The sequence below is a fragment of the Mesoplodon mirus genome (genome assembly GCF_964341445.2).
Source record: "Mesoplodon mirus genome assembly, chromosome: X".
Lineage (NCBI taxonomy): Eukaryota > Metazoa > Chordata > Mammalia > Artiodactyla > Ziphiidae > Mesoplodon > Mesoplodon mirus.
In genome coordinates, this window is record NC_138981.1 from 18,318,927 (window position 1) to 18,341,675 (window position 22,749).

Genomic DNA, 22,749 nt, shown 5'->3' on the forward strand with positions numbered 1-22,749 from the left:
TATGAGTTATGCCACTTTCTATTGTCTCACTTGAAAACAATCTTTTTTTAAAGAAATCAAAATCTGACAAGCAAGGGAAGCTTTTCTGTTCTCTAGTATGGAGTAGATCATGGCTCGTCTCAAAGGCACCCTTTCCTGCTCAGATGAGGAGAAGCGCTGAGTCTTTGGGAGGAAGGAAATCCACCAGGATAGCAGAAAGGGAGCTCACTTTTTTCCTGCAAGCGGGCTGTATTTGAAATCCAGGTCATCTGCAGCATGGGTAGGCTGGGCACCCTCGCAGAAGGACCCCTCACTCTGAATCCAGACAGCAAGGTCTGTGCTGGGGGCACTCGATGAAAGGTGCATCCTAGGGACAGCGGGGACCTGAGACACCGAGCCTGGGGGTTTTAGTACATAACAGGTGTGGGAGGCGCTAAAGGGCTGGGTAGGAAACATGTTTCATATTGGATGTGCCCAAATTCCCAGGCCTGAGGGTGAGTGAGCTTTGGAGAAGATAAGTGAGCAAAAAACACCTATCCTGGCAAAATAGATTAAAAGAGTTCCCAGGTAAGGCTGAGAAAAATCCCAACATAAGGGAGTTGACCCTTTTTTCTCCTATTCAAACATGTGGTGACAAAGCAAAAATTAGCTCAGACTGAGAAAGTAAAAATCTGCAAATGCGGATACAAACGCAGATAGAGCCAGCTGCAAAATGAACCGGAAATAGCATTTCTCCCAAGCACACCCACTACAGCTGGAAAGGGTCCTAACAACCCCTTCTCTGAGCGACGACTGCTTTCTTACTCTCTGAGAAAGTCTGTCCTCTAAGACCACAGACTATCAGAAACTTTGCTTTTTTATACTGTATTAGTAAGAATGAAATGTTTCAGCCTTGGCTGAAAGAAACAAGTCACTGTGACACAGAGAAGAAGCCTTGAATCCCCACACAAGTGCAGGGCCTCATGTAAGGGGTTCTGGACACAGCCCTGCACATCTATCTTAACTTGGTGGTGGTCCAGCTCACAGACAGACCTGATGTGGCCCGACTCACACAGCCCTGTTTTGCTTGGGGCCTACCAAAACACCGCTGCTTCGTTTACATTTCACTCACTTCCGTTTCTCCTCCAAATCTGTAACTGCTCAGTTTTCTTTTGTTTGGTGCGATGCTCCACAGGTCCTCCTGGGCAGTCTCCTCGTTGCAATGAGCCCATAAACTTGACTTTGTCAGACTAGCCTAGTTTGTCTCTGGCGCTCTTGGGCTGACTGGGCCAGGACAGTGGCTAGAAAGAACAAGGGTCTGTCAAGCCCCACAGAGCAACCACTGCCAACCCTCCAGAAATCCGAAATAAGCTCAAGCGTCAACAAATGTGTTCTTTTCTTCCCGGTGACTGTGAACTTGGAAAAGGAGACCCGTGGCTACTACACTGCTTTTACAAGAGTCTGTTAGATAGAGAGCCTGGTAAATTGAAACCATTTCTAATTCTCCATCTGCCCAACCACCACTGTTGCCAGTGCCCACTGAGTCCACGGCACTTTCCCGGACTGGATGGCGGGGATGTCAGGTAGAAGACACAGCCCCCTCCGCGAGGGACCAACGATAGCCACAAGGCACTATGTGTCACCATCACAGGGGACGACTCCTAAGAAGCAAGTCAAGGGACAAAGTGATCAGAAAGGTGGTACAAGTGTCTGGTGATAATGTGAGGGGAGGTTAAACACAGAAAGTTCAGCCTTTGCCCCCCAGCCATCATTATTCAGAAGCCTGACCTGCCTTTGTACAAATTCCGTCAAGGACTATTTTTTCCCCAACCCACCTGCTCAACTGGTCCTCTGCATCTCTAAGACTGAACGGTTTGTTCAAGAAGATGCTAAATAATCATTTCTCTGGGCTATTTCTCTATCCCACCGAGGCCACAAATCATCTGCATCAACTGTAGTAAGAAAGAGGGGAACTCCAGATGTGGGGAGCTGGAAATACCTCAGAGCACTTCATTTATGAATATTTAAACAGTCTTCCTCTTGTTATGAAAATTATGGCAATCTGCTCCCCAGCCCACATTTCCGATGAATTTCAATATCATAAAAGCTTCATTGGGGGAGGGGAGATGATGTTAGTTGTTTAAATAAATCCTGATCAGCTGAGTTTCACTTTCCCTCAGAAGATATCAATGCACATGAACATTTTTTAATCATCATAACTTACTCGTGACGTGAGCCTGTATTTGAGCGCACTAAGGAGACAGCTATGTGGGAAGGGGCTTCTCTCCTCTGTACCGCTGGGCAAGTTTCGTTACGGGTGTGACTTCCATCCAGAAGGAAGGAGGCTGTGTTGTTCCCAAGCTCCGAGTCATTTCTAAAAGTGGGTCAGCACTCTCTGTCCTTCCACCTGAACTTGGGTGTTGTGTCAAAATCCAGAAGCAGCGAAAGGTTCCAAATGGAGGGGGCTTTCTAGTGAACTAGGGTGCCTCGTGGAAATCATGGGAGAACCATTACCCCAGAATTTGCTCTTTACAATGAAAGCCAGAGAGTGTGTGAGGGGTGAGATTAAACTGCAGCAATTCTTACTCTGGGTCCATGAAAACACGTCTATCAATAAATATCTCTCAAGTCTTCACTGACAGTGATAATTCTTCCCGACCTACCACCCGCTTACACACATATTTATAACCATGGCATCTCTGCCAAATGACATCTTCTCATATTCCTAACTCAGTTGTTCGCATCTTCCTTTTGCCTCTCCCATCGGCTGTTCAATTCTTTGAATGCAGAAAGCTTTCACTCTGAATTGCAAAGCTTTCGGAATTGAATCAGAGAGTGAAGATGCTCGGAGAAACCTGAGGGCTTCACTCTAGTACAACCCTCTGACTTCACAGACAAGGCAGACCACGAAGAGCACAAGGCCAGAGAAATAAAATTATTTGCCCAAGGTCACACAGCTAGCTAATAAGAGAGCTAGTCCTAGAATCTGTGCTTCCTAACTCTTAGCCAAAACACACCACCCAGCCCTGTAAAACCACTCTTTATTAACAACTCATCCCCACTCTGTGATGCACCTAGAGATGGACGTAGTTAATAGATACTTGTAGGAGTGAAAAAGGCTTCAGCTAGACTCAGGATCCTCCCACATGCTCAAGGGAGCTGGGCATGATGAACTCTGTTAAAATCCAGGCCCAGGAAGCCCATCTTAGATCTCAGAATTACTTTCAAACTATGCTGTCCAATATGGTGGTCCCCTAGGCACATGTAGCTATTGGGCACTCAAAATGTGGCTAGGCCAAGTTGAGATGTGGCATATGTGGAAAATACACGCTGGGTTGTGAAGACTCATATGAAAAGAGAATGAAAATATCTCATTTAATAATTTTATATGGGTTACATGTTGAAGGGCTAATATTTTGGATATACTGAGTTAAATAAAATATATTTAAATTAAGTTCACCTGTTTCTTTTTTTTTAAAACCTGTTTCTTTTCTTTTCTTTTCTTTTTTTTTTTTGCGGTATGCAGGCCTCTCACTGTCGTGGCCTCTCCCGTTGCGGAGCACAGGCTCCGGATGTGCAGGCTCCGTGGCCATGGCTCACGGGCCCAGCCGCTCCGTGGCATGTGGGATCTTCCCAGACCGGGGCACGAACCTGTATCCTCTGCATCGGCAGGCAGACTCTCAACCACTGCGCCACCAGGGAAGCCCCCTCTTTTCTGGTTTTTAATGTGGCTACCAGAAAGTGTAAAATCTTGTATGTGGTTCACATAGTATTTCTACTGGCCAGCTCTGCTCTAAAACACCTTCCATCCACACCACCTAATCCTGCCAAAAAAGACTTGAGGGCTTCCCTGGTGGCACAGTGGATAGGAGTCTGCTTGCCAATGAGGGGGACACGGGTTCGATCCCTGGTTCGGGAGGATCCCACATGCCGCGGAGCAGCTGGGCCTGTGCGCCACAACTACTGAGCCTGTGCTTTAGAGCCCAAGTGCCACAACTACTGGAGCCCCCGTGCTTAGAGCCCGTGCTCCGCAACAAGAGAAGCCCCCGCTCTCCACAACTAGAGAGAGCCCTCGTGCAGCAGCGAAGACCCAACACAGCCGAAAATAAAACAAAAAAAATTTAAAAAAAAGACTTGAGTCTCCTGCCTGCAGACATTACAGAGGGTAAAAAATATATATCACGGATGTGCTCTTATCCTAAGGTCAGTTCTTGAGGCCTCAGGATTGATTAGTCACTTAAGCATGCCCTGCAGATTGTCCTGTTTTGTGCCACAACCTTACAAGTGACATTCAGGTCCCCCCTGCTTAGTCTCCCCCAAAAGCAACTCACCGGTCACCCATGGTACTATTTACTCTGAAGAGAGAGGAACAATCTATAGGGAATTTCTCTTTCACTTCTCTTGAAACTCTTTTCCATTAAAAAATTTTCTCTGTTTCTCAGGTTATTATTTCCACAAACAAGAGTGAGGTTGGTGAAGGCCACTGGTTGTCACATGTCACGAGGACAGCCTGTCCCAGGGACTCCATTCCAATTACCTCAGAGGTTTGATGCGTCTTTCCCTTCTCCTGCCCATCCCCCACTCCACCCATTCCCAGCAAACTTGCCTAATAACCTGGATCATTTATAAACCTGTCAACAGCCAGAACTACAGAATGAGTAGTTGAACGGAAGGAAGGATAGGCTACTGTCCAACGAGAGGGAATGTTATCAGAAGTGGTTTAACTGTGAATTCTTGAAAAAAAAATTTCAGGCCGCTTCAACAATCTTGAAGGTTTTACTGTCTAAAGGTAGGTTTAAGCATGCAAAACCTACAACCCGCGTGAATAACTGTGGGGCTAGTTTGGCTTTGGGAACATCTAGAGGCTCAGAACCCTTCCTGAAGGGTGGGCCCTTGACCAGGAGCACCAGCAGCACCTGGGAATTTGTTAGCAAAGCAAAATTTCAGGCCCCACCCCAGACCTGCTGACTCAGAAATTCTGGAGGTGAGGCCCAGCTCTCCAGGTGATTCTGGGACACACTCGAGTTTGAGAACTGCTGGATCAGAGCCTTAAACTAGTGTGCTTTCCGCCTATTAGCCACAGTCTAATGGTACCATTAACAGACTGAAGGCATGCAAACCTCATCTGAACCTTGAACATTAAGACAGAGCTCTAGCGGCTGCATCTATAACATCCATGAACGGATTTATCTAAACCACCATTTTGGGCTTGGCAAGTCCAATAAATTCATTTTTTAATGCCTAAGGCAGTATCCCTTATTTGCTCTCAAAACTACCTGTTTTGCACTGCAAAAGGAGTTCCTGGTATATTTTTCTGCAACAAAAAGAATAAATCTATGCTTGCTCTTATATTAGTCCTAATTATATATGTATGAAATATCTTCTCTCAACCTTTGGCTTTCCAAACTAGATTAGTAGTCTGTCCACATTATCCTCATAAGGAAATCTGAAGCTGGAAAAAAAAAAGTTAAAATCCCTAGAAGGAACTGAAGCACTTATTTCTGACTAGAGCACGTTCAGAACGTTCCAGTTATTGGAAGAATGACTAAAGGAATTGGAGAGTTGCCAGATTTAGCAAATACAAACATAGGATGCCCAGTTACATCTGAATGTCAGATAAACAGCCAATATTGCATAGGACATACTAAAAACAAAAAAATTATTCATTGTTTATCTGAAATTCAAATGTAACTGGGCATTCTGTATTATCTGGCTACTCTAGAATGGGGAATACTGACCTGTGGGAAGCTTTGGGGGAGACAACTGTCCTCAGATACTTAAAGGACTGTTAGGAGAAAAATGGGCTAATATCAATATAGACCCAGAGACTAGAACCCATGGGTAAAAATTACAGGAAGAGCATATCCAGCTCAACAGAAGAAAGACATTTGTAACTACAGGAATTCAAGTAGAGATGTGCTGAGGAGAGTGGCAGGAAAGTCAAGATTTGGGAGTGTCTGTTGAGTGGTTAGGCTAAAAGATAAAGCCTCTCTGATTTGAAGGCCTATGAATCCCTAAACTGCTTGAGTTGCCATCGTCTAGAATCTTCCTGCCTCGTGAACTATGCAAACTGCTCTGGGTATACATGGATAAGCCCTGGCTCTGCACGTGGGTGAGAAACAAATGGCAAGAAAGCATCTTGGACTTCCTTGGTGGCGCAGTGGTTAAGAACCCGCCTGCCAATGCAGGAGACACGGGTTCGAGCCCTGGACCAGGAAGATCCCACATGCCATGGAGCAACGAAGCCCATGTGCCACAACTACTGAGCCTGCGCTCTAGAGCCCGTGAGCCACAACTACTGAAGCCTGTGCACGTAGAGCCTGTGCTCCGCAACAAGAGAAGCCACTGCAACGAGAAGCCCGCGCACCGCAATGAAGAGTAGCCCCCGCTCGCTGCAACTAAAGAAAGCCCACGCGCAGCAGCGCAGCCATAAATAAACAAACAAATAAATAAATTTATTTTTTTTTTAAAAAGCATCTTGTTCCATCGAGGAACTTGTGCCCGTCCTACTGGTAGAGCCTAATGAAACATATTTGTGTGCATTTTCCCCCATGTGCTTTAAAAAAGCCATTAAGATTACGTAAGGATTTTTCAAAAGCATTTCAATGATTATAAAACCCTTCACTGCTTTCAAACATAAAACAGATACACAAGGAAACTCACCCTTTGTCCTGCTGTCCATTTCTGTTTTTGACGAGTCTGGAGTTGCTGCAGTCGGAGGTAACTTCTTGCCAATAGTCTGAGGGGAAAAAAGATGATCTTTACTCATCAAGATGATTCTCTCCATCAAGCAAAGGAATAAAAAAGATCAAGATCATGATGACGAAATGCTCCCAACTGGTCCTAAAAACCTCATACTTAAGTTTTGGTATTGCTCTGTGTATTGGCTGCCATTCTTCCATTAGGCCTGGACCTCAGTGACAGATAGGTAGGAAAACCAAGTTAAAAAGTCTTTATCCTTGTAGGCACTCCGTATCTCTTACTCCCATTCTTCCTTGGTTCTTTTTTTTTTTGCGGTACGCAGGCCTCTCACTGTTGTGGCCTCTCCCGTCGCGGAGCACAGGCTCCGGACGCGCAGGCTCAGCGGCCATGGCTCACGGGCCCAGCCGCTCCGCGGCATGTGGGACCTTCCCGGACCGGGGCACAAACCCGTGTCCCCTGAATCGGCAGGCGGACTCTCAACCACTGCGCCACCAGGAAAGCCCTCTTCCTTGGTTCTTATTAGAAGGTTGATTACTTTCAGCAGAGAAAACAGGGACATTTCCCCTCAGTTTATGAGAAGCTGACTCAATCTATGGCCCAGAGGAGGTGTTCAAAGTGTCTGCAGCTTGGAAGGAAGGGCAGGAAGAGGGAAGGCACAAAAAGACAGAAAGAAGGACGGGATGGAAGGATAGAAGGCCAGAAGGCCAGGCTGATGATGGGCAGGTGGAAGGACAGGCAGAAGTCCGAGTGTCCAGGGCAACTGTGCCTTGTCGTGTCTCGTTCTAGCCATCTAAAAGCCAACTTGCTCCAAAGATGGAACAAGCAGGGCCAGCAGCTCCCTTCCTTCCCACCAGCCTTTTAACCCTCCAGGGCTTTGAAAAACGCCAATGCTGCAGACCCGAGGCATCTATTTAGTAGTTAAAAAAAAAAAGAGTCTGTTTTGAGTTCATTTTCTTCCTTTCATTCATAACTAATTCTATTATCATCCATTATTTATGAACCATCCACAGAAAAGACTGGATATTGTCTCTAACTAAAGATATTCCCCCAAACACAGGCAACTCAGCGGCTCAAAGCAACAAAAATGAAAAACGAGACGAGCAGCAAAATGATGGTTCCAAAGGTGAGGTCTGTCCCCACTCCTGTCCTTGGCCATCACGTTTGTGTGATGGTGATTAACGCCCGAGGAAAACATTGACTGATACCAGGGAAACAGCTCTCAGAACCAAGCAGCTGCATGAATCTCCCCAACAATGAGGAGTTTCCCCAGTGAGAATTTCGGCCACTGGGAAAACCAAACATATCTGCTCCTTGAACACATGAAGGGGAATGAACTGCATAATCGACATACTGGTACGGTAGAATTTTTCTTCAAATACGACTGATTCACCACAGTTTTTAATTTGAAAAAGTTCTTCATGCTTCAAATGTTGAAACTAACATTAAATATGAATAAATCACAGAAAGAGTGTAAGATAAATCTAATCCTCAGCCCTTAGGGAATTTTTAAAAACATTTGTGACAGAAAGCCTTTACATTTTACACGGTGACATTTTTATTTAGTGCTGCAGGGCTTTCTATATTGGATAAAAAATGAAACCCAAAATACTATGCTGCTCCTCAACCGCCACTAAATACTCAAGCTAATTACCCTGTGTGATTCCGAGGAATCATCAAGGAGGAAAAAAGCTTGTTGTTATTTGGCCATAAGGTCACATTTGATGAAAAACTGTTCTTAGAATCATCTTGAAAAATCAGGAATTGACAGTAAAAACAGATGTACTCAGTGTCATTCACATTCCTGCTCACACTTCGAACAGCATCTCCCTCACTCTCTGTTTTTCCCTTTTGTGGACCAGAATAAAGCATCGCTGCTGTTAACACATTAGGAAGAAGAAAACAAAAACGATTAATCCTTTAGTTATTGCTGACAGCTGAGAGAGGAAATCAGGAAAATACAGCAGTAAGAACTGTGTCCAATCCTGACTTTGCTTCCATTCCTGAAAAAAAATCAGACATCCAATGGTTTGGGCCTTAAGCCAGATGCCTTCCTTTAGAGAAACTTTCACAGGTTGTGTATTGTTATGACACCCCCTTACTTGGTAACAAAAGGAAGTGTTGCCCTCCATCTCTGATGTCCTGGTTTACCAGTGCGTCCAAGCTAACAGACATCAAGAAAGGCCACCAGCTAAATATACTTACTTCTGAGCAGAAAGACATAAGAAAGCAAAGCTTATTCTATTATTTTTTTCTTGCTATTTCAGAAAATACAGTACACTGGTCTCTGCATGGATCCCAGCATCGGGGCCGGGGGGAAGCTGATATTGCACTCATCTTCTGGGGATGCTAGACCTTAACTCCTTTCTTCTTCCTCATGGGCCTTGAGGAAGGTCTAGAGTAAGGCCAGTTCCTCCCTTCTCAGCCTGGTCTTCTAGGCGTCCCAGAGATGAGAGTTGTTCAGGTGTCTCTCTCTTCTCTAGGACCCAGACCTAGAGAAGTATGGTTCCCAGACCTGCGGCACTAGCCTCACCTGGGAACTTTGCTAGGAAGTCAAATTCCCAGGCCCCGCCCCAGCCTGTCTCAATCGGAAACTCTGGGGATGGTGCCCAGTGGCTTCTGTCTGAACACACCCTCCAGGGGATCCTGGTGTACGTTCAAGTTTGAGAACCACCAACCTAGATGTAGGAGGGATTCCATTAGCATTAACCAAATCCCTTCTCTGAGATTAACAACTCGGGCGCCTATTCTCATGCCTAGACAAATTATAAAACACCTTTTTCACTCTTCTTCCTCTCTTCTCTACCTGCTTCCACTAAATGCCTTCCCCCTTCTCTATTCTCACTGGCATAAGAACTTGTCGTTGCTACGGAATGAGTCGGTTCAGAGAGGCAATGAAGTTTAGTAGAGCAGACAATGTGACAGTATCACTGAGGGAGAAGGAGGGGGGCAGAGGTGGCCATGAGACCCTTCACTGGAGGAGCACTGGAAGGATGAATGCGTGCATGGACGGATGGACAGATGGAGGAAAGGATGGTAAGACCGCTTTGAACCAAAAATGGAAGACTGTACCTAGCCTCTCTGGGCTCAGCCTACCGTGAAGGCCGGGTGGGCAGATCCCCATGACGGTGTCGACCTTCAGGGAAAGCCAAGCCCTGCGGCTCCTCTGTGGCGCTTCCCTTTACTGGCATTTGGGGCGGGACATTTCTTCACTGGAGAAGACTCTCACACACTAAAGGACAGCTAGCAACACTTGCTTCTGCCCACTAATAGCCTGTAGTGCCCCTTCCTCACTGCATCCACCCCAAACGCCCCACCCCTTTCCAAACACCCAACCCCTTTCCAAACACCCCATTTGAGAAGCTCTATCCCTTGCCCTTCCTCTAAATATAAGAACAAAGACAAAGGTAGTGAATTACTGCGTTCTCACCAGGCTTCCAGCTTCCCCTACCTCTGAAAACATGTTTGGTCCACTGGGCTAAATGTGAACCGAAACCCCAGCTTTTAAAGGGCATGCATCACGAGAGCAATGCCAAGTTCCAGTACGCACACAGGTCCTACGTAGCTGAAGGTCAGCCACAGTGCAGGCCTACATGGCCGGACCAATTGGGGAATCACATCCATGCATCTCTCATCCACCTTGCAGGCAGTAAAGAAGGATGCTAGGCTTGCAGAGGCTACGGGAGAGCATTCGGGATGTCCACTTGTGGCTTCCTTGGCAGAGCTCAGAGTTCCTGCCTTCCTGGGTGTCACAAAGAAGGTGTTATCCAGGACAAGCATGGGCCACACACTTAGGGGCTGTGCTGATGCTGCTCAGGACGCAGCTCTTTCACCTCCTAAGAGATCTGCAAACAGGCCCATTTTACCGCATGCCTTCGATGAAGGGACTCTTGGGCTCTGCTCCGTAGCTCAACCCAACATGTCCTATTCTGCTCCATGCTGTGGCTGAAGACGTCCTAGGACCCACATCCACAATACTCTGCTCTGACTGCCCCCAACTCAGAGGCTGCTGCTTGATCTGGGAGTGGATGTACATATGGAGCTGAAATGGATGAAATGTACGTATGAAATCTATGGAGCTGAAAGCTCTACAGACTATTACTATCAACCCACTTCAACACACAGTAATCACCAAGTTGGTGTCAACTTTTGTCTCTCCTGTCACACCCTAATCTCCATTTAAAACCTGATTTTTAAAAATTAATAATTCAAACACTTCTTCCCTTTGAATATGTAATACCAGAAGTCCCTCTGCTGTTAGCTCTCTTGACAAAAGTACTAAGTAAAGTTTTGGGGGGTTTTGTGGACAGTAGGGGCATCATATATACTCCTAGCTCTGTAAGATCTGATAACACAGCCTCAGGACAGATAACCCACATATGATTTCAGTTAGTAGAGCTAGTATTTTTTTTTCTTTTCTGTGCCAAAATGAAGAAACTAATGCTTGTAGGAAAGACAATCACTGGATTGGACTCCAGTGGAATCTAGTTCCCTAATGACTCATATATCTGTTTCTCCTCGCAACTGCTGGAGTGTGAGACCAGGATCCTGCTCAAACCAAGTGCAAAATCACTCCTCTGACTTTATTCTAATTCAGATGCAAGCTCCTTTGAGTGTAAAAAAGTTTCCAGTTATAGGACAATGCTAAGGAGAAGAAAGTTTACTTCCTATCTCTGAAAGTCTCTTCTCCAAAAATACTACAGAAAACTCTGAAATCACAAAGGCAACCAGCTTCGCTGGGTAGGGGGAGGAGTGAGAGAGCTCCTTGCATCCTAGCAGTTGGTGAAGCCCCCCTGTTGGTAGACCAGGCTTTCTGACGCCTATTCTAGAAGAGGGTGATCTTCTGAGAAGCTATACGGAGACATCACTCAAGTGCTTACACAAAGCCAAACACAAGACATGACTTTCAAAAAGCTGGTAAAATACAAGATAAAGGATGGCTCTTTGAAGGCACGACTTTGACTACATTAGTATCTGACAGTACCTTCCCTTTCTGTTCAGTACAGATTTGTTAAATACCCGTTCGAAGTGAGACAGCGAAGCAGATGGAAAGGCAAGAGGATGCTGAACATCACTGCACACACTGAAACAGCAATTTGCTGGGCTCTCCAGAGTGGTGTTCTGAGGGGTGCCCAGGCACTCAGCATGGTTATCCCAAATCCCGGTCAATATACAGGAAACAGAGAGATACAGGCTACGGGAGAGAGCGATGAGAAGAGAAACAAGACAGTAACTGTACATGACCATATCCACAACCTTTCAGCTTTCCTCTTCCACCACAAATAAGAGAGCTATACAAACTGCTATTAAAACTCACTGCCAACTTTTTATATTTATTCTTACACGCTCCTTTCATGAACATCTAGGACTGATGGTATTAGGAAAAGTCTGCTTGGTGCTCAGCAGGGAGCGGTACGAGCAGGGCAGAAGCCCCTTATCTAAGCCAGCTCCTGTCTGAGCCAGAAGAGAACTAGTACAAAACGGTGTCCATACAATGGAGTGCCTGCGCACTTGTAATGGAAGGCTTTTCTACTCGCTGGGAAATTTACATTAGCAATTGTCAATTCACCCGCCTTTGGTTGGCCCAGCTTAAACGACTTGCTATTGACAGAAGATATGCCAGAGTAAAATACAACTCCAAATTCTAAAAATCAAATGCATGGTCCAGTGAAAGAAAAAATATATTTGTAGCTCCATTCTACCGACAGAGGTTACCTCTGCAATACCTCACATACCACTGTGTTAATCCTGACATCTCCAAAGGGGCATGCTTCATATAAGTAAGTCTCCTTTAAACTTGGCTATAAGAAAAGATAAAATGTAAAAAGTTGTCTTCTGATTATGAAGTTGGGCTTAAGACTTACAGTTATTCATATAGTGTTTATTTCCCTGGTTGTCTTGAAATGTTAGTGATAATTCAAGTTACATTAAACCTCCTTGCCCAACCAGAGTTAAAGACCTTGCCAGATTCACAGCTGCTTTAGAAGTATTCGTTAGCTGTATTCCACTTAGAAGTTTAACGGCTTTTCTCCTCCTTTCTCTTCAGAAACAGTGCACTCCTTGAGGGCAGGACCTAGATGTTAATTATTCTCTTATCGCCACAAAGTGAAGGGTTAGGAAGTGTTTGTTGAGTGGAGCCAGGAATGTGGGGGCACCATCCCCTGACCCTTTGCCCTACCATGAGCATCCTACCACAACACAACAGGTAAATGAAGGGAGCTGTCCTCCTTGACAAACCAGACTCCTCTTGGAGCCCCACTGTTTGTCACTGTCATGTATCAGCTCTTCCAGCCTGATCTCTGGTGACAGCACATTGTCCGGGATGTCTTCCTCTATGGCCCCTGCCTTACTCCCCTGTTCTCATGCACATGACCCCGACCTCCGATTAATTATTGGTTGCCATAAAGAAGAATCCAATCTCAGTCATGTTTCTGGTGGACCTCTGTCTGCCTATGATGTCCAAATACTCTTTGTAGCCTGCTCCCTCACATTTTCTCAGGTTCCTATTATGATCAAAGGACCCTCACTTGGAGGGGTCATTATCATCCAGGTATGTGTGTACATACACACACACACACACAGACTCCCAAGATGTTCCACCAACCAACCAACTAAATACCAAAACACCTACTGCCACAATCTGGTAAATTTGGGAAACACAGGATGCTTGGTCTAATCCTTGCATAATAGCATATTAAAGGCTCTGAGAAGTCCTGCAGTTACAGATTAATTTTATCCTTAACACTTTCTCAGTGTTTTCTAAACTTATCCGCACACAGAAATCCTACTTCTTATGACACCTATTGACACATCACGAGAACAAGCAGTCTACAGAAGAGGTGGGTGAAGGTCACCACTTCCGCTTCCTAAATTCTCTTGGCTCGTCCTCTCTGGCTCCTAGACTCACAATGTGGAACCCACCCTTGACTACCCCCTTACTGCACCTTCCCATATCAAACCCACCAGCCAGTCCCTGCTTTCAGTTTCATCCCATCCTCTTTGACCGCAGCCTGTGGACTTTGTTACTAACACAGGAACTATTTCCACAGTTTTCTAGACGAGGATCCTATTCTCCAATTCAAGCCACTTCATTAGCTCTCCTGTAGACTCAACTTTTAATCACCCTCCACCATCACCCCTTACCATATCTATTTCACAACACTCAGAATATATACTGCTTCTCAATGGCTATTCATGTAACTCCCAAAGCCCTGAAGACATTCGAGGGTTTACTTCCGATTGCTGCAACTTGGCCGATCTCTCAATGGCTGGCATCTTTCTCTTGTGCTCTTAAGATGAATAGCCAACTTTGACTATAAGACACCTATTTCCATCTTAGATCCTTCCATTAGATCTTCTAGGGTTTTCTCTTTCTATCTGTCCAATAGATACTTTACTATCTATCATTTTAATGAACATGTATATATGAAGTCTGTTTTATATTTGTATATTAAACACACATGACACTCTCTCTCTCTGACACATGTGCCTCAGTAGAAAGATGTACCTAAGAACTTAAGCCAATTTCTAGAATTTACCACGCACTTTAACTTCTGCCAGGATCTGATCATTGGGTTCATTTGTTTGCTTTTTGAATACCTCAGGAGACCATGTCCTAAAAAGCTGGAAAGAACCATCCAACGCATGCATTCACAGGAGGAATAGGATTTTCTCTTTGTCAAAGCAAAATAACTTTTTGAAGGTGTAGCAGGGGCTTCCACTTGTGCTGGGGAAATGCAGGGCTGAAGGAGGAGTCAAAACCTACTGAAGTGCTCAATGAGGTGGAGGATGTACATTCAGACAACATTAAAATCATAGGAGGCAGCTCTCCAAACATCTGACAGTATATGAAAATGCTGTTTCTATTTTCCCCCCACTGTTCCCAAGAGAGGAGCCTGCATGCTATTTTGTTGTCGGATCATCTTATTCACAGAGGATAAACAAGCCAGAGTAAATTTCCATTTCATATACTACTTCGGCAAAACACAGTTCGCCAGTACGCTTTCAAAAGACGACTTTCTGCTGTCACGACAGATAAAAGGAAATCTCAAGCCTTTCTTCTACCAGAGGATTAGTTTTATCTTTTGATTAATAATGCTTCCCTTTTAGATGCATTTGGAGAATTTAAGAAGAGTGTGGGTAAGGAAGAGAGAAGGATGGTATGGGTGCAGGGAATATCATGGGGCCAGTTTGAGTTCTGTTCATCCAGTGCTTTAACATGAAACTGGCTGTACATACACGGACCAAGTCCTAATTTTCTAATAAAGTAGTTGTATGAATTCAATTAACATACAAAGATCCTTTCCAGCTCTACAATATTTTGACTTACTCAATCCCAACACAGTCCAGGCTATTCCCCTTACCTGGGATGGCACCTTCTCCTGCAGTATATTTGAATCCCATCTCACCTTTAAGGTGCAACCAAAGTCCAGCTAGCTAAATGTTTTCTACTGACATGCAGCCCACATTTGATCATGACATTTTTCTGTGTATGAGATACTTGAGGGCAAAGCCACGTTTATTCAGTTTTCCTTTCTGCACTTAAAGTGAAGGCTTGCCTCAACCACTCTTCCTCCGTCCCTCCGTCCCTCCCTTCTTCCCTTCCCTCCTTCCTTCCTTCCTTCCTTTCTTTCACTCACTCACTCATTCATTTATTCAGCATTCTTTTCTAGAACTACCATGAGCCATGATCTATGCTGGAAGCTGCATATACAAAGATGAGATGGGCGGAGTCCTGGATCTCAAATGAGTTCAAAATTTAGCAGTGGAGACAGATTAATTAACAAAGCATGACAGTCCAAGGGATAAACACTACAATAGAAGTGTGCATAGGGAAGAAAAAAGGAGCCATTAACAAGTCTACGTGGGGAAATAAGCCTCACAGCAATGATGCAGCTTGAGTTAAATTCTGAAGAATTAGTAGGAATTTGCCAGGTAGGAAATGGTAGAGAGAGTATTTGAGCTAAAGAAAAGCAGGAGCGAAGGTGAGAATGTAAGCAGGGAATGGGGGCTTCGCAGCACAGAACGGGGCCAATGGAAGGGGGGATCCTGTAGGTGGGGTGAAAGGAGGAAGAGCTGCTTGGGCCAGGAGGCCAGCAAGGTAAATGGAAGCCAACGTTACTGTTTGCGCTTTATCTTAAAGGCAACTGGTAGTTAGCAGAGGTGTGGCATGATCACATTTGTGACTTTAAGACCAATGATCTGGTGGCATTGGGAGGAATAAAGAAGAAAGGAAAGGGCATGTGAAAATCAAGGAGATAATTAATTAGGAGGTTGATGCAATGATCCAACTGAGGCAGTGAAACTAAAGATGCGGAAGAGAGGCTGGAGAAACACGTAGACTGCCAACCTGTCCATATTCCACAATCACGACAGGGATAAATCAGTGACTGTGAATTGGTGTGAATATAGATGGAAAAATATTCAAACTCTGTTATGTTCTTGAGTCAACATATATGTATTCTACAGAGGTATTGAGTGCCAATGGTGTACAAAGAACATTCAGTTTAGACCCTGACCAGACAGGCAAAAGAGCTGAACAGGCTCAGGGAAGCATCATGGAAAATCTATGCTAATGAGAAGAATCACAGTGGATGTGTTTCTGAGGTCGTTGATGCTGGTGTGGTGACATTAGTGAAAAAATAGTAGGCCTGTGATAGTTTTGAACAGTTAGCTTACTGTTAAAACACCAATCAATCTACCATTTGAAAACAAAAACATTTTTTTTAAAACAGAGGCACATAAGAAGCTCTGGACATATACGAAAAAGCATCTTTCTAATCTGACAAATTTCAAGTAAACAGTTTAGTCAAATATGTCTCCAAAAATGTCTTAAGCTAGAGACAAAAATGGGAAATTTCTTTTCCCCAAAAGAAGTTTCCAGAGAAGCTTTTCTCTCCTTCAGAGTAAGGAAAGGAAATGAAACAGTTTCAAACAGAAAAGAGGTAATACTTGGAGCAATGCTTTGTTGCTTGGTTTTCAAGTAAAATTGCTACTTAAAAGGCTAGGGCATACAATGGAATTTTTTTTTTTAAAGGGAATTCTAGCTCTGATAGCCAGTTTCTTTACTACCATATATGGATCAGGCTTTTATTTATTTATTTATTTATTTATTTATTTATTTATTGTGGTACGCGGGCCTCTCACTGTTGTGGCCTCTCCCGTTGCGGAGCACAGGCTCCGGATGCACAGGCTCAGCGGCCATGGCTCACGGGCCCAGCCGCTCCGCGGCATGTGGGATCTTCCCAGACCAGGGCACGAACCCATGTCCCCTGCATCGGCAGGCGGACTCTCAACCACTGCGCCACCAGGGAAGCCCCATACAATGGAATATTATCCAGCCTTAAAAAAGAAGGAAATTCGGACACATGGTATATAGCATGGATGAACCCTGAGGACATTACACTAAGTGAAATAAGCCAGTCACAAAAGGGCAATACTATATGATTCCTCCCACATGAGACACCCAGAGTAGTAGAAATCACAGAGACACAAAGTAGAATAGTGACTGTCGGGGGCTGGGGCAGGAGGAATGGGAAGTTGTTGGGTACAGAATTCCAGTTTTACAAGATGAGAGGGGTTCTAGAGACAGATGGTGGTGATGGTTGCGTAACAACATGAGCGTATTTAATGTCACTGAATTGTACACTGAACAATGGTTAAAATGGTAAATTTTATGTTATGTATATCTTACCACAATTTTTAAAAAGGCTTAGGGTATACTCTTTCCCTACAAGCCTCTCTTTATGTAGGAATATTGACTAAAATGGCAAAAAATTGTTCACGAGGCTCTGATATCCTGCTATTTCATATTTAACCACAAAATGATCAGGGGGTGCAGAAAGCATGTAATGAGGTGAGTTAGAGAACAAACCCATCTTTGTCCAGAAACTCACCTCAGTCTTACGGGAAACACTCCTTACACTTCTAGGAAAGATAACCTACTGAGTCCATAAAGACAATCTCTAAATCTGGCTAATGCTAAATAGCTCTGGCTTTAATCCTGTATGACTCATTCTTTACTTTCATCAGCTGTTCCACAGACTCCCAAAGAATAACACTTATTCCTTTTTTGAATCATCTGGACTTCCCAGTTTTATAGAAGAACAGAAGAGAAAACAGCATCAAAGGTTAAAGACTCAATGATATTATCTTTATATTTTATTTTTATTAGAAAGAACAAGCTCACATCACGTACTTATGCAAAACAGGGACTTCCAAAGTACACTCAGAGGTCAGGTACACATTACTTACATCTTCTAGGCGTCCAGTGGAATACTTAGAAAGATGACCCCAAGGTGCTCCAAGAATGGAGATTCTCAAAAAGAGATCAAATTGAACTCAGGGTGCTTCAATGACTAGTTACTAAGACATTTAACAATGAGGGGTGAACCCAAATTGTGTGCCTTCCATAAAAATATCCTAGATGCCAACTGCTGGAATTCTCTCTCACCTCCCCCCGCTCCAAACTTGCTTTGAATCTCGAGAACAGCACTCACCACCCTCTGCCTTGTGATTATGGCTACTTACGTATGTGTCTGTTTCACTGATGGGGACTTTAAATGCTGCAGGAGGGCAAGGGCAGTGTCTTGGTAATCTCTGTATTCTTTGATGTGCCTTGCACACTAGAGGTACTAAATATTCATAATTTACTGCAGTCAACAATAAATTCAACATTCAACCAAAACATTTAGATTTATGGGGAACGTACTGTGTGTAATGCATTTTCTAGGCACGAGTGATATAACAATGGAACAAATCAACCTGTTTCCTCTTTCACAACAGCATCTGGTGGTAAGAGGGAATTAGTATTGAGTAGGAATTCCCCTCTAAGATCAGACTTACCAGCTATGTGATCCTGGGCAAGTTACTTAACCTCTCTAGACCTCAGTTTCCTTGCCTGAAATGGAGATAATAGGTACCTCATAGATTTTGCTAGGAAGATTAAATGGAAAAAATGTATACAAAGTGCCTAACCATTACTACTGTTATTGAATTTTACCGAATAAAAACAATCATCATAATGCCTCTTTATGAATCTAGTTACAAAGAATGACTGCTTCAATTACAACATCTTTTAAAAACAGCAGGTTAACTGTCAGTCCTTTGCTTGGGGACTGGAGAGCATGAAGCAACTTTTACAAGACAGTCGCACAGCAGAGACGGGCTCAGAGGAAAGCGATCATCCTGAAAAAAGATCAAGGAACAAAAGCAACAGCCATCGCCATATAGTCGCTGCTCAGGAGGCAAGGCAGACCAAACAAAGAAAAGAGGAGAAACAACAAGGCCCAGAGCCGACAACCCACAGAGCTTTCAGGTCAATAAAGCTTCGGTTAAGGTGGCGCCCAACAGTGAGTGGCCGGAAGACCGTTCCAGAAGCCCCTCAAGTATGAGCCCATGCCGACTGCTTCTGGCCGCGTCCAAACTGTTATCTACTGTTAACGATGGAAAAACAACAAGGCGTGTGTCTGGGGAAAACGGCCTGTTGTCAGAGAACAGAAAGCCTTTCACTGAGCATTTTGATACTCAGGAGCAAACGCACCACCACAGAAAATCACCCCACGCCATCTCTTACAAAGCTCGGCATCCATTCAATAATGGATGAAGAAATCCTAAATTGCTTGGCCAAACAGATACTCCTCCCAGGCAGTTCAGGAATCGGGGCCAAATGAGACCATAAACTCACGTGATACAGATTTCTAAAGCCACTAGTGGAAATTACTGACAGACACTTAGACGTGAAAAGCTGGATTCACAGGCCTCTACCTGGAAGGGGCCAAGACTTCCTGCCAGAGGCTGCTCTTAAAGGCTTCTTTCAATACCAGCAAGGAAGGGACAAGTGGAATTCTGTATGGATCCTATAGGTAGTACATTAAATTCAACAAACCTTGAGGAATGCTTACTGCTACACAGCCCACAAGGCAAAACGGCTTTCCCACATTATTTTTGTCTTTACGTTTTCAAGAAAGTGCCGTGTTCTCAGCTATAATACTGGAGATTTAAACGTAGCGTTGACAGGAGTCAATGCAACCACCAGATTCCAGATCTCCCAGATCCTCTAGGTATCTACAGCCTCAAAACGGAACATTCCACAGCCTTCTAAAGAAATATCCACTGAAAGTTTGTAATGACATGGGAACTTATATATAATGCTGAGTGGAAAAAAATACACAATATGTGTGCGAAAAAAATTATGCGTGTGGTATGATCTCAACCGGTTAAAAATGTATGGCAAAAGGAGTGAAAGTAAATATGAAAAAATGTCAACAGTGTAGGCCCCGGAGTGATTCAATTATAGTGCTTTTTACTTTCTTTTATATTTTTCAACTTTCCAGTGTTTCTACAAACCAGTGATTACTTTTACAATCAAAGTTTTAAGAAAATAGCACACACTAACATAGGTGGAAAGGATGGCCCACCTCTTCACATTATTAATGCCTTTCTTCAGGTCTGACTTGATTTGCAACACCTCCTAACTAGAAATCACATGCAGCTTCCATTAGCGTGTCATTATATTTCCTTTTCCAAGTCAATAGTAAGGATGTTAAGAACATCAGATGTAAAATGAGTCATGATGGTAACTCACAAGATACCACCCATATATATAGAGCATCCCCGGTCATTTATCATCACACTTTACTTACAGTTATTCATCAGTTCATATCCTCAGTGATTAAGTGGATGATATAAAGTCATTTTCAATTAATGTTGTTCCAAAGAAAGTACTGAGTCATTTTACCAAATGTTTTCAAAGTCAAAAAATATATTTCCTGCTCCTCTAATTAAACCCACGAATTCCTCTTCATACATGTGAAGGGGACTGAAAAAAGAGTTGAATTTACTTTGTAACTGTTTTATGTGAGTCCGCATTTCCCAGTATTTGAAGAAGTACTGGTTTAAGGGGTGTGACCTATCTGTGCAGGGTCCACAGCTTAACTGTTCTCAGTTTTCTACCAGTTCTCTAGTTCTTCACAAGCAAAAACTCTTTTAAACACAAACCAAAGGAATTATTACAGTTTCTCAAATGGGAGAAAGACCAAGTGTGATGAGAACCAGACCCCCCAAATTTTGAGGTCCACAATGTGAACATACTTTGATTTTGCTGCCTTTCAAAAATCAAGCCTGACATTTTTTTTTCTCATCCCCTTTGTGATGTGGGCTTTTTTTCTTCTAACATCTTTATTGGAGTATAATTGCTTTACAATGGTGTGTTAGTTTCTACTTTATAACAAAGTGACTCAGTTATACATATACATATGTTCCCATATCTCTTCCCTCTTGCGTCTCCTTTTTTTTAAATGGGATTCAAAGGCTTCCCTGGTGGCACAGTGGTTAAGAATTGCCTGCCAATGCAGGGGACACGGGTTTGAGCCCAGGTCCGGGAAGATCCCACATGCCGCGGAGTAACTAAGCCTACTCGCCACAACTACTGAGCCTGCGCTCTAAAGCCTGCTCGTCACAACTACTGAGCCCATGTGCCACAACTACTGAAGCCCACACACCTAGAGCCTGTGCTCTGCAACAAGAGAAGCCACCGCAGTGAGAAGCCTGTGCACCACAACAAGGAGTGGCCCTCGCTCGCAACTAAGAGAAAGCCCGCGACAGCAATGAAAACCCAACACAGACATAAATAAATAAATAAATAAATAAATAAACAAACATTTTTGATGGGATTCAAGTTTGGGGTGTGGACAGATTGAATAAGTACACTTTTAAGAGGAACCTTTTTGTAGAATAACTTCTGGTCTGTTGGAGCAAAAATTCAATTCAGTCTGTGCTTGGCTGCCATTTATATTCATTCATTCATTTATTCTAACTTTAGTTCTGTAGCAAGCGTCTGGAGGAAAAAGAGTTCTCTTAAGGCTATAAATTATCTTTAGGATGCCTGATGAGTTATAGGCAAAGCACATCTTCACCATATGAACAAATGGTATGTCTTTCACTACTCACTTGGCATGGTCTCTCTTTCCTGTACTGAAATATTCCCCCATTCTCTTTGCCTTTCTCTGTAACATATACAAAGACTCCAAACCACACAAAATAGAGGGGAAGAAAACCCTCATTTAAAAAACAAAACACGGGCTTCCCTGGTGGAGCAGTGGTTGAGAGTCTGCCTGCCGATGCAGGGGACGTGGGTTCGTGCCCCGGTCCAGGAGGATCCCACATGCCGCGGAGCGGCTAGGCCCGTGAGCCATGGCCGCTGAGCCTGCGCGTCCGGAGCCTGTGCTCCACAACGGGAGAGGCCACAACAGTGAGAGGCCCGCGTACCGCAAAAAAACAAAACACACGAAATCACCTATTTTAATCATGTGTTTCCTTAAATGGCACTTTTTGTGGTTATATGTTATTTTCTAAAGGCATATTTTGTTTTTTTATGGGGGCGTGGGGAAGACAATATGCACAGAAAATATCCCAATTGATGCATTTTCTGGTCTTGAGAAATCCCTTGCCCTTTTCTATTACAATGGAGAACGTTCATTTCAGTGCTCTCCACGTTTGAGTTCCCGAGCGCAGTAATTCCTCTTTGTGCCTTCCACAAAGATGCACTATAGACTCAGCACAGGGAAAATACAGATTCACAGAAGATGGTGACGAAGGAAGACAGAGACCAGTGATGGTACTTCTGGAGTTTATAACCCATTCCCTACTCCTGAGTTATTATACTTAATCTATTTCAGACAGGTGGGTTTCAGATGGCCATCTACAGGGGCTTTCAGGGAAAGATTTCCACACCCTTCCCATCACAGGACAAGGAAGAATTTATCAGTGCTCACTATTGGTTACTTCTCCCTTATTCCAAGGCTGGCACCATGTCTCAAATTAAAGGGGGCTCCCCTTTTTTCAGCCATCAATGGGACCAGAGAACGGTCAACCATCAACCCCAACATAATTCTTCATCTCCTCCTCAACTCTGTTTAGCCTTCTCTCTTTGCCACAGTGACCATCACTGTTTCACACTCCTGAGTTCTAGTTTCTTGACCATCTTCATTCACTGCCTCTGTCATCACCTCTTAGAGTACCCCTGCCTCTTTCTAGTCATTCAGTTTCATGACAAGACGATCAACCCATGTTAGATCTTCGTTTCACATAGAA

The 22,749-nt window shown here is 43.9% G+C and overlaps 1 protein-coding gene across 7 annotated transcripts in view; it reads right to left on the reverse strand.

The window, feature by feature from the left end:
• The window catches only part of SH3KBP1 (SH3 domain containing kinase binding protein 1), a 345,258-nt gene that overhangs the window by 99,508 nt on the left and 223,001 nt on the right, over positions 1-22,749 (reverse strand). For all 7 annotated transcript variants that reach the window (XM_082609983.1, XM_082609979.1, XM_082609980.1 and 4 more), the window contains one exon: positions 6,622-6,697. In XM_082609983.1, coding sequence (XP_082466109.1) covers positions 6,622-6,697 — 76 coding nt within the window. The remainder of the gene's footprint in view (positions 1-6,621; positions 6,698-22,749) is intronic.